The 19,449-nt window shown below is 36.2% G+C and overlaps 1 protein-coding gene and 1 pseudogene across 9 annotated transcripts in view; both read left to right on the top strand.

Moving 5' to 3' along the window:
• PIK3C3 (phosphatidylinositol 3-kinase catalytic subunit type 3) overlaps positions 1-19,449 on the top strand; it is a 164,386-nt gene that overhangs the window by 89,008 nt on the left and 55,929 nt on the right. For 6 of the 8 annotated variants that reach the window (XR_014234175.1, XM_082354205.1, XM_082354206.1 and 3 more), the window contains exons 11-15: positions 650-804; positions 2,357-2,492; positions 7,254-7,321; positions 13,319-13,424; positions 14,911-15,027. Coding sequence is in view for 7 of the 8 variants with exons in the window: in XM_082354205.1 (XP_082210331.1) it covers positions 650-804; positions 2,357-2,492; positions 7,254-7,321; positions 13,319-13,424; positions 14,911-15,027 (582 nt within the window). In the remaining variant the exon portion in view is untranslated. The remainder of the gene's footprint in view (positions 1-649; positions 805-2,356; positions 2,493-7,253; positions 7,322-13,318; positions 13,425-14,910; positions 15,028-19,449) is intronic. The other 2 variants (XM_082354207.1, XM_082354208.1) reach the window with 1 other exon arrangement.
• LOC309610871 (integrin beta-1-binding protein 1 pseudogene) lies at positions 2,500-7,242 on the top strand (annotated as a pseudogene). The gene has a single exon. The product of its transcript is annotated as an integrin beta-1-binding protein 1 pseudogene (transcript).

Raw genomic sequence — 19,449 nt, 5'->3', positions numbered from 1 at the left:
CTATTGCTGAAAAAAGGAACCTTTGTTAATTTCTCAGTTTTATATGAACCATCTCAACCTTTTTTCTTTGTTTTCATTTTTCACCTTGATTTTGAGATACTATTTTTTTTTAATTTTTTATTTTACATTGGAGCATATTTGATTAACAATGTTGTGTTAGTTTCAGGTGTACAGCAAAGTGATTCAGTTATACATATACATGTATCTTTTCTTTTTCAAGTTCTTTTTCCATTTAGGTTATTACAGAATATTGAGCAGAGTTCCCTGTGCTATACAGTGGGTCCTTGTTGGTTATCTATTTTAAATATTACAGTGTGTACATGTCAATGAGATACCATTTTAAACAAGACATTTACTGGTCACTTACTCTGTGCCAGGCACTGTTCTGTGACTTTTTTCTATTAATTGATTTAATCCTCACAACTCAATCTCTAAGGTTTATATGAATATGGCCATTTTAAAGGTGAGGACCCAGTGAGGCACCAAGAGGTTAAGAAACCTAGTGATCTGCCCAAGGTAACACGGCTGATAAGTGGTAGATAAAAGTAAATTGTTAGCTTGATATTTAGGAATAATTAGACGTAACTTGTCTATAATCATATTGCATTTTTTCTAATATTAGCTTATTTTTTGTTTGTTTGTTTTCCAGGATTTGTTGATGTACCTATTACAGCTGGTCCAAGCTCTCAAATATGAAAATTTTGTTGACATAAAGAATGGATTAGAACCCACCAAGAAGGATAGTCAGGGTTCAGTGTCAGAGAGTGTGTCGAATTCTGGAATAAATTCTGCAGAAATAGATAGGTACGGATGTCCAGGGAGGAATTATTTTCAAATTTGATAGTTTTCCACCTTTTCAAATTGTCTTCTTTTCTTTTTCCCCAGATGTACCAAACCCTAAGTTGGAAGTTTTACCAATGAATATGGCATGTGCGCTCACAGAACACAAACCACTGTATTACAGGACAGTGTTTTGCAAGCTATGGAGTCAGAATTCCGTAGTTAAAATCTTGACTCTGCCACTTACTAGCTGTGTAAACTTGTGTAAATTAAATACTCTCTGTGTGGCCCCAGTTTCTCATCTTAAAAACGGGGATATAGCAATAGTAACCTTTAAGGATGAAAGATTAAATGAGTTAATACATAAAGCATTTAAAAAGTGTCTGACACATGGTGCTTGGTGTCAGATATTATTGCTATTCATGCAAAAAAAAAAAAAAGAGACGAGGCAAGTTAGTGGACTCAAATATTTTTTTGTAAAGTTGTATTTTTTATTGACTGTTTTTCACCTCTTCAGTAGTTAAAACAACCTGTTAGTTGAATTGAAAGTAAGCTATTAACAGTAATAACAATTAAGAACTCCCACCTCTGTAGCAGACACCAAGAGATGGTCCACATATATTAAACCTGTTATTAGTAATCCTCTGAGGTAGGTATTCATATGCCTAATTTAGATATGAAGGACTTAAGGAGAAGTTAAGTAAATTGCCCAGTTTTTTATTTTGCAAATTAGGTAGAGTTGACTCCATAGCCCTTGTTCTTTCTACTTTGCCATTTTGCTTTTCATAAGATCTTAAAATTTGAGATAAATAGGAACATTTGGGTAAGAAATCTGAGGCTAAGTGATACAAAGTTGTTTTGTGAAGGTCATGAGATTTGTCAATGACAGAAGGAGGTCTAGAATTCAGATTATCTGAATTAGTACAATTATTTCGATTATCAGGTGAGTTCAAGGTTATATTTCTGAATTTTTCTTAATGATAATGCTGTTTTTATCTTCTGTTTTTCATTTGCAGGAGAACTGAGAAACAGGAAAAAAACATTTTTTCTTATGTAGGCTGCTTTGTGTTTTTCTGTTTTTATGAGAAGAGACCCCTTACATTTTCTTCCACTGTACATTGAAGGCCTTCAGTCTCTAGTGATGCTTATTTAACTTCATCTTACTTATGCCCCCTAGAACGTTTTATTGGAAGTCTATTTAAAATTTCATGATAGGTTGTAAACTATAACCCAGTATTTCCCAAATTATGGTCTGCTGGTCACTAATATGTATGTTTTCTAAAAAGGTTAAAAAAGGTAGGGGTTGTCTTCTGGCCAAATATGTTTGGAAGATACTGGCTTAGAGTAAAATGTACTTTAAAAAAAAAAAAACTATAGTATTTATCAGAAACTTTAATACATGCAAACTTGCACATATATCTCAAAGAGGCTATTACCCATATTCTTTGACTATGCAGCCTCTTTTTCCAGAACATAATGTGACTCTAGTGCTGCACAGAACACACTTTAGGAAGTAGTGCTTTAACCAGACACAATTGAGGTGAACTATGCTAAAAATGTGTATCTTCTGTTACAGAAAGAATATTTTACATATCAGTGATATCGCCTATTATTTTTTCAGCTCCCAAATTATAACCAGCCCTCTTCCTCCAGTGTCTTCCCCTCCTCCTGCATCTAAAACAAAAGAAAGTTCAGATGGTGAAAATCTGGAAGTGAGTACAAAGCTTTTCGAGTTTCCTATAGGAGAGATCCTACAAGATAAACATAATGTTTAATGTTCATCTAAAGAACATTATCATCATTTATTATCTATCATAAAGATAATGTTCGTCTTGAAAACATTGATTTTGATTAATAAACTAAATATTACAACTTTATTAAATAACCTGGTTTATGATGCATGTTTATAACTTTTCCTCCCATCAAAAAGTACCATCTTCAGTTCAAGGCATTTTATTGGTGCTTTGGACATATAAGTGGATTCAAATGCAATGTGAAAATAAACTGGGCTTAAATATTTTTTTAAGGAAACTCAGAATATTTATTGTTAACACATTTATGAACATTACTGTAATTGTTGATGTTTGTGATTACATTGTAGAAATGTATGACTTTGATACTAGGGGAAATACACTAAGCTGCTGTTTTTAGCTTATACAGAAAAATTAAGTTCTTTTAGCTAAGCAGAGTAATTTTTGAGGTACAACAGGTCTTTTTGGCTAGTGCTACTCTGAAAATTATATTTGGGAGTGCAGAAGTTGATCTAGTATGTATTGTTGATTTTTCTCCTGAAGTCTTCTAATTTGAGAAGAATATTTCACGCCCCTGATGTTGAAAATAAATAATACATGCTTGATATTAGAAAGAAGTTTGATTGTTTTTTTAAATGTATATATTATTGCTTTTAGTAAAATTTTAGGAGTTAATGTTGATAACTGAGTGACGTTTGTTTTCAGTATTAACTGTTAACCAGAGTTTGCTTGTCTGCCTACCTCTTGATGTATTAGAAAATACTGAAAAAGGAATTTTAAATTACAGGATCATAGAATCCTTAGGGGAGCCCTTTGAGGAACCATTCACCTCCAGTTTAATTATTTTGCCCTTTCAAAACTAAGGGACTGATTTATTGGTTCAGTAATCAGTTCATTCACACGTATTTTTTGAGTTCTTACTATGTACCAGAAACTATTCAATATGCTAGGGATGATGCAGCAGAGAAGAAAACAGTCAAAATCTTTATCTTCATGGAATACATTCTAGTGTTTGGGCTGATGATAGTCAATAATATATATATACAGTAGAAGAGATAATGATATCTGTTTTCCATGGAGAAAAATAAATCAGAAAAGGCTGACAGAGAATGTTCAGGTGGGGTTAGGCAGTTGTGATTTTGAAAAGATTGGTCAGGGAAGGCCTCCTTGGAAAAGTAACATCTTTTCTAAAGATGAAGCAGGTGAGGGAACAACCATGTGGTGATCTGGAGGAAGAACACTTTAAGCAGAAGGAACAAGGGGTACTTTTTAAGTACCCCAATCTCACTGAAACGTCTAATCCATTGATCTCTACCCTTTTCTTTATCAGCACCCTTCAATGTTTGCTTTCCTCTGAGTATAGCCTTTATCCCATGGCTCATCATTTTAGTCATTCCTTTATTAGTACTTTTAGTTTCCTTGGCACAATCTCAACCCTTGATAAGCCTAATTAATTAACATAATTTCTCTATGCCTGAATATTGCTAAAGAAATCACATAACCTAGCATGTTGGTATCACTATAAATTCATGACTACAGACATCAGGTGGGCACTCAACACTGCCTTCTTACATTTCTCTAGGTGGTTGCTCTCCCTGCTCTACAGTGACTCTTTCATACCTTTTCTCCTCTGTTCTTCATGCCCCGCTTCCCAGTCTCTAGATCACAGTTCTGCCTCATACTTAATGGAAACAAATAGAAGCCACTAGGTACTATCATTATATTAAAACTTACTTTGCTAAAGTAATAAATGACTTCAGTGTTTGTGGTTGTGCATACTTTAAGTTCCTCCCAGCATTATTCAGCAAAATAAATGACTCCCTTCTTGAAAAACTAACTCTTTTCATGGTTTGGATGATACCATACATCCCTTGTTTTCCTCTTCACCTCTCTGGCTGTTCCTTCTTGGTTTCCTTTGTCAGCACTTTCTCTGCTGCATGACACTTTATTGTTCCTCAGGGTCCTCTTCTTTTCTCAATTTATACTCTTGCCCTAGGCTGTAGTGATAAACTCAAATTTATATTTCTAGCACATTTCTCTCATCTAAGTTTTAGATTCATATATCCAAATATGATCTCTATTGTATATCTGACAGGCATTTCAAACTTGATGTTTCAAAATACATCTCTCTCCCCCACACACTCTTGCCTGTTTCTCACTTGGAATTTCCATCTGTGATGTAACAAATCAACCCATTTGCTAAATCCATAAATTTGGGAGTTACTGTCAATTCTTTTTTCCTTCCTACTTACTCTCCATCAGCAAGTTCTATTAATTATACTTCCACAATATTTTAATAATCTGTTACTTCACTCTATCTCCACTCTCACCATTTACTCTTCTAGACTACTGTAATAGCATCCTGACTGATCTCAGGTCTGTACTATTCAGAGGAAATAGAGTCATTTTCAGAAAATGTAAATCAGATCATCTCACTCTCCTGCTTTAGATTTTTGTTGAGTAGGGATTGCTTTGAAAATAAAATCCAGAATGGGGGTCGCTGCCGCGGCTCTGGCTGCCCTGGCAATGGGTGTCTGACCCTGATCGCAGACAGCGGTGAGGTACCTTGTTTTTCTGACAAGAATTGACCATGTCGGAATGAAAGGAAGCTATCTGTGCAGACTGCTGTCTGTGGAACCTTTGAAGACGATAAAATAGTGTTCGATTCTGTAGGGAGCGCCTCTGGATCAAGCTATGGTGGAAGATGTTCCGGAAAGACAGAAAGCGACAGAGCAGTAGCAGCTCCCAGAATAGTGAAATCAGTACTAAGAGCAAGTCTGTAGATTCCAACCTTGGAGGGCTTTCTCGATCCAGCACTGTGACAAGCCTTGATATTGATTCCACCCAGAGCTCAGTACAAAGCAACAGTCATTCAGATACCTGTGCAGAATTTCGAATAAAGTATGTTGGTGCCATTGAGAAACTGAAGCTCTCTGAGGGGAAAAGTCTTGAAGGTCAACTAGACCTGATAAATTATATAGATGTCACCCAGCAAGATGGAAAGTTGTCTTTTGTTCCTCTGGAGGAAGAATTTATTATGGTTGTTTCTAAGTATGGTATAAAAGTATCCACATCAGATCAGTAAGACATTTTGTATCGGCACACTCTGTATTTTATCATCTGGAAGGTCTGTTATGATGATGGTCTGGGGACAGGAAAAAGCTTATTGGCTCTGAAGACCACAGATGCCAGCAACGAAGAATACAGCCTGTGGGTTTACCAGTGCAGCAGCCTGGAACAAGCACAGGCAATCTGCAAAGTTTTATCCACTGTGTTTGACTCTGTATTGTCATCTGAGAAACCTTGAATTCTGCAATAAGGGGAAGGTAGACTTCATGTGCAAGTTCAGCTGTTTTCTCAATAGTTCTGTTTTCAGTCTGCGGTGTTGAACTATTATAGAAATATGAGAAATCCTTTGCTCTAGATTTTCTGAAGAAAATGCAGTGTATAAAATATCAATCATTTGTTTTTCTGTTAAAATGTGTCTTTTTTTTTTTTTTTTTTTTAAAAAAAGGGACTTCCCTGGTGGTCCAGTGGTAAAGAATCCGCCTTCCAGTGCAGGGGATGCGGGTTCCATCCCTGGTCAGGGAACTAAGATCCCACATGCCGCGGGGCACCTAAGCCTGGGCGTCACAACTACTGAGCTAACGCACCTCAACTAGAGAGCCTGTGTGCTGCAAACTACAGAGCCCATGCGCTCTGGAACCCACGCACCACAGCTACAGAGCCCATGCACCGTGGAGCCTGCATGCCACAACTAGAGAAGAGAAAACCCACGTGCCTCAACTAGAGAGAAGCCCGCACGCTGCAGTGAAGAGCCCGTGCACCACAATGAAAGATCCCACATGCCTCAACGAAGATCCCACGTGCCGCAACTAAGACCCAATGTAGCCAAAAAAATAAAATAAATAAAATAAAATCCTTACTCAGTAGTGTGACCTTAAAGGTCTTCACAATTTGGCTTTTTTTTTTTTTTAATTTTATTTATTTATTTATTTATTTTTGGCTGTGTTGGGTCTTCGTTTCTGTGCGAGGGCTTTCTCTAGTTGCGGCAAGCGGGGGCCACTCTTCATCGCGGTGCGCGGGCCTCTCACTATCGCGGCCTCTCTTGTTGCAGAGAACAGGCTCCAGACGCGCAGGCTCAGTAATTGTGGCTCACGGGCCTGGCTGCTCCGCGGCATGTGGGATCTTCCCAGACCAGGGCTCGAACCCGTGTCCCCTGCATTAGCAGGCAGATTCTCAACCACTGCACCACCAGGGAAGCCCACAATTTGGCTTTTACCTACCTTTTCAGCCTCCTTTACTTTAGTGTTCACTATATTTCAGCTACATTGAGCCTTTTAAAAGTTCCTTGAGCAGTTAGGTTCAGGGCCTTTGTACATATCGTCATTTTGGTCTTGCCTAAATATCACATCCTCATTGCTGCCTTCTGACCTCCCAATCTAAACTATTTCTGTGACTTCCTTTAATGCTTCACCAAATGTTAAGCTTCCAGTAGGGCAAGGAACTCTGCAAACCATGGCGTCCTTAGCCTCTCACATATCACCTGGTTTAGAATAAATACTGGATGGTGGGAGGGAGGGATAGATGGATGCATGAAAATCTGATCTGTGACATAGATATGTAGATGAAAACCGATAGGCAAATGTAGACTCTCTTATTTCCCCCTTGTTAATAGCAGATCGTAATATAATATATATACATTTCTTTTAATTCTTTCAGCAAGATCTATGTACCTTCTTGATATCAAGAGCCTGCAAAAACTCAACACTGGCTAATTATTTATACTGGTATGTGAAATAATTTTTTGTTTATTTTCTCATCACTGTTCAAGACTATTTTCTTCCATACTGTAAACAAAAAGGCAGTTTAAAATAAAGTATGAGCAATCATCAAAAGCCTATGCAGTATTTATATCTAGCTGTATTTCTTTACAACTGTGCTAATGGAAATGCTTATTAGCACCACAGTTTCTCTTACTTTCACTAACTTTCCAGGATCTAAGATAAAACTGGGTAAGATAATCGTTTTTTTCAGTTTGATGTCTGCTTGCCTTTTATGCTATTTAAGTAGTGTAAGTATGATACTTCACTGTCCTTCAGGAGTGTGTATTTTCACATTATTTACTAAAACACTGGAATCATGCAAGACCAGAAAATTAGAATTTGAAGTTACTTATACATGAGAAAACTGAGGCAGAGGCATGATGTAGCTGAACTTGGTAAAGCCTAAACTAGGATTAGATCATTTATCTCACATTTTGCCATTTACAGAGTATTTTCAGTGACCTTTTCTCATTTGTTCTGTGAAGTTAAATAGGGCAAGTGTAAGTATCTCTATTTTACATGAGAGCAGGTTTCCTGAGTGAGTTACATGAAAGAAAGAGAGGAACTGAGGCATAGAAAAGCTAACTGATTTACTGAGACACAACTAATGTGAAGCATGGCTCCCTTTATCTGTCATAGAATTCTAAAGTGTAAAGAACAAGTAGCTTAAGCCACAGTGAGAAATATTTTGGTTCAATTAAAGAAAGCACTAGGATTAAACACTAGACAAGAGAGCCTTAACTAGTTTTATAGAGCAAACAAAGGGCAGAGCCAGTTGGGTAAGCTCTACCTGAAGCTTTCTGTACATTTGAGAGAACATTTTTTTAAACTTCCTGACAAACTTGATACTTTTTTAAACTGTAGAAATGATCTCTGATCTAATCTTACTGCTCAGTTTACTGTGGTTAACTTAAACAGTACAAATTAATAGATGTCCATTCTGAAAGGTAATTGTTTTTGAAGAATAGTGAGGCGTTTTGCTTTCCGTGTTTTAGACTGAGTTGGAGAACTGTTCTGTAGGTCAAATCATTAACTTCATTTTCCCACTCTCCAAACATAATCTTATCTGGATACTGCCCTTGTAGCCAATAAATAGATAAATAAATCAAAGGCTCTTTAATAAACGTGGGTGTTCATTACTTACATAACAAATATTTCTTTAGTTTCAGCCTTCACGGTTCTCTTTTCATTGAAGAAAAACCGCTTTCAACAATCTTAACTAAATCAGTCATTTTTTCCCCCCTTTGGTACCTGTAATTTTTTTTTCTCCTGTTGGCCTTAGTAGTGGGAGGAAAAATAGTTCCTTGCTTTTACTTTAGAGTTTAATATAATATTCATAAACCACGTTTCCCTCACCGTAACTTTCAGTATGTCCTTGAAAATACATCCACAAAATGTTTTGGCTAGTTGTTAATCACCATTTTTACTTTGAAAATTTTGCTTAGAAATCATTGTATTACCAGATAGGTACTATTTCCTTTTAATGTAACCTCTTGCTTCCTAATGTTCTCCATATTCTAATCTGAATTCTTAAGTGTATGTCTATTCACTGGTGTTATGGAAAAATATTTCCTCATAAAAATCTGGGTAAATAATTCAATGGAAATTAAAAAAAAATGTGTGGAGCACAGTGCCAAGGTTTTGAGTAAGGACTTTTAAGCTTCTTAGGTATTTAAAATTAAGGTTTTATATATTTTAAAAATCATTTACTAAGAATTCCTTTATAGATATTTTTTATTTCCTTGTGATATTCATGGAAAGTTTACTCTGGCTCAGAATTTATAGTCCAGAGTAGTCACTATCATAAGAGCTATATGTATGTATACTGATTATGTGGTGATTAAAATTATGTATTCTTTGAATTTGAGTATAGACCAGATTTCATTGTGAAATTTGAAATTAGTTGCGATAGGATCTTTGATATCTTATTTCAAGTAGGAAGAGTTTTCAAACCATTCTGAAAGCAGCTGAACAGTAGGAAACCTATTAGATGAGCAGTTTCCAATGAGGCAACAGTTTCTGTTCAGAAAGAGCACTTTGTTTTCTCCATAGATAATAAACAAAGTACAGTCCTAGCTCCCAGTCTTATAAGCATTCTATCAAACTTAGATTTGATTTGTGTTTTCCCACTATGTCTCTGATTCACTGATGCAATAGCATGTGCTATGTCTATTCATTCTCTGAGGAGTAATTGTTTTTCCCATATTTATAGTCTGCATATTACATATTCAGAAACACTCATGGGGAAGGAAAAGCTATTGATGTGGACTTCTGACTTTGGTACACACCACTTTTGTGATTGTAGGGTGAAAATATGGGAAATAATTCCAAATAATTGACTTAAAATAATCATTCTATTCCTTTGAACCTGGACAGAATAAGTATAAAAATATTAATCACATGTAACAATTTATATGCCTCTCAGTCTAAGCTTACTCTATTATAACAAATATATTAAAATATAAATTTTAATTGATTGTGCTATTTCCTTTTGAACATTTTGAATTTCCTTGTTCATTTGTTCCCTTTCCATTGATTTAAACAGGATTCCTGCTATAGTTGAATCCTTAGAGGCCTACAGTAGTACAGACAATCCTTTTAAAATGAATAGTGTCAACATTTTAAACCTCAGAGGGGAGTTATAGTCTCCAGTCTGTAAAGTGTTGGGCATCAGGATCTATAAATCGTTGCAGTTTTTTATTTTTATAGCTATTCCAGTATGTTGAAATTGAAAGTAAACTTTGGCTGCCTTGACATGTTTTTCTATAACTTTTAAGACCTTTCAAAGTAATAAAGGTTATTTACCTCACAAAATGAAATTGCCAAGAAATAGGTAGCCCACTGATGTCATCATACAATGGGTACCCAGGCAATTTTGTCTACATTTCTACTTGAAGATGACAGGTTTCAAGGAAGTACCTGAGAGTGCTTTGTAGAGTCTCCTTACTGCTGTGAACAGAGAATTCAGAAGTGACTCAAATCTAGGTTTTCTAGTCTTGATCTAAATTTGTCCTTCATTTTGGAGATGACACTGTCATTTTTATTTTAGATGGACTTTTCCTTTGCATAAGAACTTTGGGTTGAATGATTTTGAGATGTGTTTGCTATGTGACCTTTATCACGTAGCTGCAGCCATTGTGTTTACTTGACAGTCAAGGGGACCTGAACAAAGCAGTGGAGCCTGTATATTGTGGTCATCTGTATTGCTCCTTTAGAAAGGAGTTGCCATGTAAACACAGGAAAACACAATGAATATACTAAGATGATGGGGATAGTCAAGGACTTCAAAGGGTTAGAGAGTATGGACTGGGTTTGAATCTGTATTGACAGTTTCAAGATTCAAAAATGCTTTCTTGAATATTTGGTTTAGAACTCTCGTTGGGAACATAAGGTAGATATAGTGTCAGGGTTTATTTCCTCATACCACTTTACAGAAAATTCTATTGTTAGGTTATACAACTCTGAGGACTTCCAGACCACCTGGGAAGTCAGTGGGAGAAGGCTCTTAAATTTTATCAACCTTTAAAACATTTCTTTGTGTAAGACTATATTGTGTATGTCAAGGACTACTAAAGATTTTTAAGATACGGAATCTGGCATCGGTTTCTTTATAACCTCTGAAGGGAGCTAGGAGTAAATGTGTGAAACAGTGACGAGCAAGGTAACATTATCAGCACAAGTTGTATGAGAGGCTGTGCCTGTCTTAGGAAGTCAGAGGAGAAAGAAGTTGTTAGGGTTTGTAAAGACTTCCTGGAAGAGACGGAGTGTCACCTGTATTTGAAGGGTGGGTAGAATAAGGAAAGGTGGAGGTGGGAAGGTGTTTCTGGACAGTACCGCAACATGAACGAAAGCACAAAGTGGGGGTGGTGGGGAGTCGAGCTGATTGGAGTGTGAATGCATGAATTGGAGATGGTGGAAGTTTGAACCAGAAGCTTATGGCCACAGAAACTGTTTTAAAATAGTAGAAAAGCGGGAACCATTGATGTTTTTGTTAATATAGGTGGGACATGAAGGTAGTTTAAAGAAGAAAAATTTGGATGATTGTATTGATCAATAAGGGGTTTGTTTTTAGAGTTAGAGAAGCTAGGTAAGAGGTATCTGCTGGTTGATTCCAGACAGGGCTTGCTAGTAGTACAGCACAACTACAAGAAGCATTTTAAAGGAAAAAATCAACAGGGCCTAGTGACTAATTGAATATAGGTGTTTGAAGCGAAGGACTGTGACTTAGGTTTGGCTCTAGATGCACAGACCACAAATTAAACACAGAGTGCCAGTTATAGTTTTAGGTAGAGCCTGTGTTCTCTGGTTTGGTTACAACCTCACGTGATTCAAACTGTAGCCCAAATGGCTGAAATATTGATAATGCCTTCAATTGAGATAGAAAAATAACTCATTTAGTGTGATAACTTCAGTTTTACACATCTTCGGTTAAAAATGACAAGCAGTGTCTTGAAAAGGGGATCTGCTGCTTGAAAATTAGGGTAGTTGAATATAAAAGCAGAGCACCTAATGGCATGCAAAGTTAGGCCTTAGATGTGGGAAAAGGGATATATATTCATATTTGAGAATTATCAACATTGAGATACTTGTTAAGTCCATGAGATTGGGGTCATTCATTCAACAATAATATATTGAGTATTATGAACCAGGCATGGAAGTGCTGAGGGTATCAAGATGGACAGGTAAGCTCTCTGCTCTCATGAAGTTTACCTTCTAGATGGTTAACTATTTTCTTTCCAGAAATAGTATAAAGGAAAATAGTAAGCCCTGTGATTTGAGATTTGTGAAATACTATCAGTTAAGGAAGTTGAAAAGTTTCATGTGGTTTTTAATGGTCAAACTGTGAGAGTAAGCTTAGTAGAAAGAATTCTAGCCGAGGACCCCAGAGTCCAGGGTTCTGATTTCAGCTCTTCAGTCAACTAATTGTGCCACCATGGGCAAGATACAGCCACCTCTAAGTTTTGCTATTGATAAAATAAGCAAGTTTCAAACTGCACGTCATTATCCATTGAAATCAATTTTAAGGCTCACAGTCTAGCATTTGTTATTTAAAGAAAAGTGAAATAGAACAGAGTAACAAATATTAACATATTGTTCACAGAATATTGCTTTGTGAAATTTTTTTCAGTTTTATGCATCTGTGTGCACACATGGGCTGTGTGTAATGAGTTGTGATCTAAAATGTATTTGTTAGTATGGCTTGTTCCAATCAGAACAGTTGGAAACACTGGATTAGACAACCTCTAAAATCTAATCCAGGTCATTATTTATATGATTATATGAATTGTATAAGCAGTTTAGGTTTAAGACTATATTTATATTTAAAATTTTTTAACTCTCTAAAACCACAATTCTGTGATGGAAAAATTGAAGATTATATATGGAATTTTGAGAAATGGGGAAATTGGATATGAAAGGAAAAATTAAGATTTTTATTTATCTTTCAGAGGTATGTTAATGAGAGAAGCTTCAGTGTTTTTTTTTTTTTTTTTTTTTTTTTCCGGAATAAGAGAGCCTTATGTAATACCAAAAGTATTACGTATATTTTGAAAATATTTTTGTTCATGAGTTACTTGGTAGATTTGTAAGCTTATATAATTTCTGAAGATGTTACTGCTCTGTGTACCTCATAAAGCATTAGGAGAAAATGCTCATTTTGATGCCAAAATTTTTAGAAAATCTAGGATATTGTACACATTAAGGCATTCTGTTATTAATTTACCTTTATAGAAGGTTATATATGTTGTTCCTGAATTTTCAGCTTTAAAAAGAGTGATGATAGAATGTGTTTCAATCGCTTCTCGGCCTTTTGGCTAAGATCAAGTGTAGAATGTGTTTCATTACTCCCATTAATTATTTTTGCAAATGTGAATTGATCTGTTTTAATGGAAAGGCATAAGTGTTTACAAAATGATTCTGAGTTTCATTTCACATTTACATGAATGACTTTACATTTTTAAGGTATGTGATAGTGGAATGTGAAGATCAAGATACTCAGCAGAGAGATCCAAAGACCCACGAGATGTACTTGAATGTGATGAGACGGTTCAGCCAAGCATTGTTGAAGGTAACCGTTTAATGTAGGGGTTGGCAGACACGGTGCATGGGACATATCTGGCCTATTGCCTGTTTTGGTATGCCCTATGAGCTAAGGATTTTTATTTTTAAATAGTTGGAAAAATCACAAGAAGAATAATACTTTGTGACATGAAAATTATGTGAAATTCACATTTCAGTGTTCATAAGTAAAATTTTATTGGGACATAGTCATGCTCATTTGTTTTCATATTGTTTGTGATCACTTTTGCACTCCAATAGGAGATAAATATCTGGTATGGAAACTCTATAGTCAGCAGGACCTAAAGTAGTTAATCCTTGGCCCTTTATAGTAAGTTTGTTGACTCCTGATTTAATAAAATAAACCTATACCTGGAACAAAAAACCCCAAAGCTTTGCTTTTTTATTGCACTCTCTGTTTTCTATTTTTATTGTTAAGACTAGGTATATTTATATAAATCTGGTAATGGTCATATTACAGATACTTTCTATATAACTTATATTTTTGCTTTTATAGTTTCTAGAGGTATGTAAGCCATTTTTCGCCTGGTATTCTTGTGATTGTTAAGGCAGTGTCACAGTTCAGCCAGCAGAAGGTGCACGGGCAATGAAAAGAAAACTGTCACGACATTAACTGTGATTTGCTGTAGAAATGTAATATTTTACTTCAGAGCATCTTTATCTACTGTTTCATGTTTCATTTAAATTTTCTTAAAAACGTAAGTCACATCTTATTGAACTCTTTGAGACTAAACTTTTATATAGTTCTCAGAGGCCAGAGATTCTTTATATCTAACTGACTAGCAGATAAGCAGTTGGTCCTCTCTTCTAATCTCAGTTCTGTCACTTATAACCTTTGTCATCCTGTGAGGAAATTTCAGTCTCTTGGAGCATAAATTTCCATCTTCGAAATAAGGATGACAATTGCCAAGCTGCCTTTATCAATGTAATTGGAGAGATTAAATGAGAAAATGTTATTTTATAATATTTTATGAACTGAGAATTACTACATGAGACTATATAGCATTTAGTTTTTATGGCTTCTGTTTTACTAAGCAAGCATATTATATTGCTCTTTGAGAACTTTTTTTTTAAGTATATATTTATTTCCTTGAGGATAGTATTGTTTCTGCTGTATGCCCAGCACATTTTTGAAGAAATTATAGGCTTCCAGATACTTATTGAACTGGTGAGTGAATACATTTTGGGTGAATGAATTCTATCGTGTCACATGGTTGCGTGTGGGAAAAAAAGTGCAGTTTTTGTTAGACCAGTATTCGCTGAAGATTCCGATAATTTTCAATTGTGGAAGAGTTGGTGGTGTTTAAGATAACAGGTTTATCATTATCTCTGAATAAAGATAATTAATTTTTTTCAATACTACTTTGTATTGAAGTTTGTGGCTATTAAAAGAATAAAGGTCACCCATGCTATTGAAGAAACCCTAATCATTATGCTACATAGAATTAATTTTTCTTTCCTTTGAATCCCTTCAGGGTGATAAGTCTGTCAGAGTTATGCGTTCTTTGCTGGCTGCACAGCAGACCTTTGTAGATCGGCTGGTGCACCTAATGAAGGCAGTTCAGCGTGAAAGTGGAAATCGTAAGAAAAAGGTAAACCTTTGGGCTTTGCTTTCTGTTTATGACTAATAATGTCTTGGTATCATAAAATACTGAGTTTTGGTACTGTCTCTTTGGTTGATATATTTTACGGGCATACCTCGGAGATATTGCGGGTTGTGTTCCAGACCACTGCAGTACAGCAAATATCACCATAAAGTGAGTCACACGAATTTTTTGGTTTCCCAGTGCATATAAAAGTTAGGTCTACACTATACTGTATAGTATAGACTATACTGTAGTCTGTTAAGTGTGCAATGGCATTATGCCTAAAGAAAGCAATGTATATACCTTAATTAAAAATATTGCTAAAAAATGTTAGCCATCATCTGAGCCTTCAGAGAATCATCATCTTTTTGCTGATGGAAGGCCTTGCCTCGAGGATGTGGCTGCTAACTGATCAGGGTGGCGGTTGCTGAAGGTTGGAGTGGCTGGGGCAATTTTGTAGAAGAAGACAACAATGAAGATAATTAAGCTTTGCCACATCAGTTGACTCTTCCTTTCACTAACAATTTGTTTTCACTGTAGCATGCAGCGCTCATTGACAGCATTTTTACCCACAGTAGAACTTCTTTCAAAATTGGAGTTAGTTCTCTCAAAGCCTGCCACTGCTTTATTAACAAACTTTATGGAATATTCTAAATCCTCTGTTTGTCATTTCACCAATATTCATAGCATCTTCACCAGGAGTAGATTCCATCTCAAGAAACTACTTTCTTTGCTCATCCCTAAGAAGCAACTTCTCATCTGTTAGTTTCATCACGAGTTTGCAGTAGTTCAGTCATATTTTCAGGCTCCCCTTCTAAGTCTAGCTGTCTTGCTAGTTACTTCTTCCACAGAAGTCTTGAACCTCCCAAAGTCATCCTAAGAGTTGGAATCAACTTCTTCCAAACTCCTGTTAATGTTGATATTTTGACCTCTTCCTGTGAGTCACAGTTATCCTTGATGGCATCTAGAATGGTGAATCCTTTCCAGAACATCGCCAATTTACTTTGTCCGGATCCCTCAGAGGAATCACCAACATTCACAGCCTTATGATAGTATTTTTTAAGTACTGAGACTTGAAAGTCAAAATTAGACTTTGATCCATGGGCTGCAGAATGGATATTATGTTAGCAGGCATAAAAAACATTAACTCACTGTACATCTTCACCAGAACTCTTGAGTGACCAGGTGCATTGTCAATGAGCAGTCATATTTTGAAACGAATATTTTTTTTTCTGACCAGTAGATATCAACAGTGGGCTTAAAATATTCAGTAAACCATATTGTAAACAGATGTGCTATTATCCAGGCTTTGTTCTTCATTTATAGAGCAGGCAGTCGGTTTAGCATAATTCTTAAGGGCCTTAGGATTTTTGGAATGGTAAGTAAGCATTGGCTTAAACTTCAAGTTGCCAGCTGTATTAGCCCCTGACCAGAGAGTCAGCCTGTCCTTTGAAGCCTTGAAGCCAGGCATTGACTTCTTCTCTCTAGCTGTGAAAGTCCTAGATGGCATCTTCTTCCAATATAAGGCTGTGTCATCTACCACTTTTGTTAATTATCTTAGCTAGATCTTCTGGATAACTTGCTGCAGCTTCTACTTCAGCACTTGCTGCTTCACCTTGCACTTTGATGCTATAGAGATGGCTTCTTTCCTTAAACCTCATGAACCAAGCTCTGCTAGCTTCAAACTTTTCTTCTGCAGCTTTCTCACCTCTTTCAGCCTTCATAGAATTGAAGAGAGTTAGGGCTTGCTCTGGTTTAGGCTTTGGCTTAAGGGAATGTTGTGGCCGGTTTGATTTCTATCCAGACCACTAAAACTGTCTCCAGATCAGCAATAAGGCCGTTTTGCTTTCTTATCATCCATGTGTTCATAGTAGTTTAATTTCCTTCAAGAATTTTTCCCTTGCATTCACAATTTGGCTGTTTGGCATAAGAGGCCTAGCTTTTGGCCTGTCTAGGCTTTCAACATGCCTTCCTCACTAGCTTAATTATTTCTAGGTTTTGGTTTAAAGTGAGAGACATGTGACTCTTCCTTTCACTTAAACACATAGAAGCCATTGTAGGGTTGTAAATTGTCCTAATTTCAACACTGTGTCTCAGGGAATAGGGGAAGAAGAGAGAGGGAGAACAGCTGGTCAATGGAGCAGTCAAAACGCACGTAACATTTTATCGATTAGGTTCTCCATTTTATATGGGCTTGGTCCATGATGCCCCAAATCAATTACAATAGTAAAATCAAAGATCACTGATCACAGATCATCATAAGTATAATAATAGTGAGAAAGTTTGAAACATTGTGAAAATTACCAAAATGTGACGTAGAGACACAAGGTGAGCAAGTGCTGTTGGAAAATTGGCACCGATAGTCTTGCTTGACACAGGGTTGCAATAGACCTTCAAATTGTAAAAAATGCAATATCTGCATAGTGCACTAAAGTGAAGTGCAATTAAATGAAGTAGGCCTGTTATAGTAATAGGAGTGGTTAGAAGTACAGATTATGTATAGGACCCTATTTTATGAGTTTATATACATTGATTTTATCCACACAACAACCCTATAAATTAGGTACTATTATTATCCCAATTGTAAGGAAAAGTAGGTAGTAGAAGGTTAAGTAATTTGCCAGATGTCCTCAGGTAGTAAGTGTTGAAGTTAGGATTTGTACCCAGACATTCTGAGTCCATATTTTTATCTACAGTGCTTTTCTGGCTCTCATTTTAGAATCTTAGCATCATAGAATACAATTTATTTGACATGGAAAGAACCTCTAGAGATTATTTAGACTAGAATTTTTCTGAGAAAAAGAAGGTCCAGAGTAACTCACCCAAGGTTGCAGAACTAGTGATAGTAACTGGCAATGTGTTCTCATGGCCAGTACATTGATTTTGCTCTCAACAGGGTGAGGTTTCTACTTGATGATAATAGATGAGCATCTCTTCTTCAGATGTTATTTTTCCTGATCTTTTGCCCAAATGATATGAAGGATTCATCTGATATCTTCTCTTTACCTAATCCCATAACTGGAAAATCTTTCTTAGTGACCTTTGTAAAACACCACAACACATTTTACTGTTCTTCAGAATTGTGAGAGGAAAGCGGAGAGACTAAAAGGTGAAAAATTGAGTCAGGAATTTAAAGGCAGGGGATCAGGTCTGGCAGAGATGCGTGCAAGGAATAATGTTAACAAGGTTAGGGAGGAGAAAATAGGCTGAAGAGAAACACATGTTTATTGAGTTGGCATTTTCTTTGTTTTTGAGAAGAATCACAAATCCTGGTTAAATAACTAAATTCCTACTGCTGTTCCTCCAGGAGCCCTTCTCCCCAGAGGTGCCCTGGTGAGCAGCCGTGTGATCCCAGTGCTCACCAGCAGAAAGAATGCCTGTTCTTGTGACTGTCAGTTTGGGGCACGTATTTAAACCGCAGTTTGTTCTTATGTGACATACTCTTTTGTTCGCCACACATGAGCCTCTGGATACACCTCAGTTTTCGCTGTTCTGGAAGATGACTCCCTACTGGAGACAGCACTTATAGTCCCCAAAAATAAATGTTGTTTTTGCCACATATTGCAAAACACATATTGTTTTGCCTATATTTTAAGTCAGACAGTCCCAAATATAGTGTCAACATTGGCTAAAAATCTTTTCAGACATTTTTTCATGATGTGATAATAGACAAACATAGTTTTATTTACTTAGTTTTACTAGAAACAAGCCCTCGGGTTTTAGTGAAATGCCAAGATGACTCTCTACCACCATTATTTGTGTTATTACTAGGAATAATGAAATGACTACAGCTAATAATTTGCAATCATATGTAATAGTACTTTTCCATCCCTCATAACGAAGTTGGGAGAGATTTGCCTTGGTGAGTGCAACGGTGTTAAATGTGTGGCCAGAGGATCCAAGAGTTAGGTGTCCGATGGTAAAACAAATAATAATATTGTTGCCACCTTCTTTCCTTTGCTGATCTCATTTAGGAAAAATTCTCTTGATTGAGGTCTTTGAATGTAGATATTTGAGTTCTAATAAAAATGCATTGATTCCACACTTTTAAAAAAACAATTAAAGCTTTCATTTTGAATGTTAAGTAGTCTCTTTACACTTTGTGATTCTTTATGTTATAATATTTATTCTATAAAAATGTATCACATGCCTACTGTGTGCCAGGCACTTCTCTAGGTTCTGAGGATGCAGAGGTGAATATAAAAATCCCTACGTTTAGAATGTAAGGACCTTACATTCCTGTTGGAGGAGAAAGTTAACAAAATAAGTAAAATATATTTTATGCTAGATAGCATCACGTGCTTTGGAGAAAAAGCTGGAAAGGGGAATAGGAAGTGCTGGGTTCAAGTATTAAGGCAGCTTTTCACTTCTCAATGGAATGGTCAGGAAGGCCTCACTGAGAGTTGACATTTGGACAGAAACCTGAAG

Source organism: Balaenoptera borealis (genome assembly GCF_965194805.1).
Source record: "Balaenoptera borealis genome assembly, chromosome: 14".
Classification (NCBI taxonomy): domain Eukaryota; kingdom Metazoa; phylum Chordata; class Mammalia; order Artiodactyla; family Balaenopteridae; genus Balaenoptera; species Balaenoptera borealis.
This window is presented reverse-complemented; position numbering and strand designations above follow the sequence as displayed.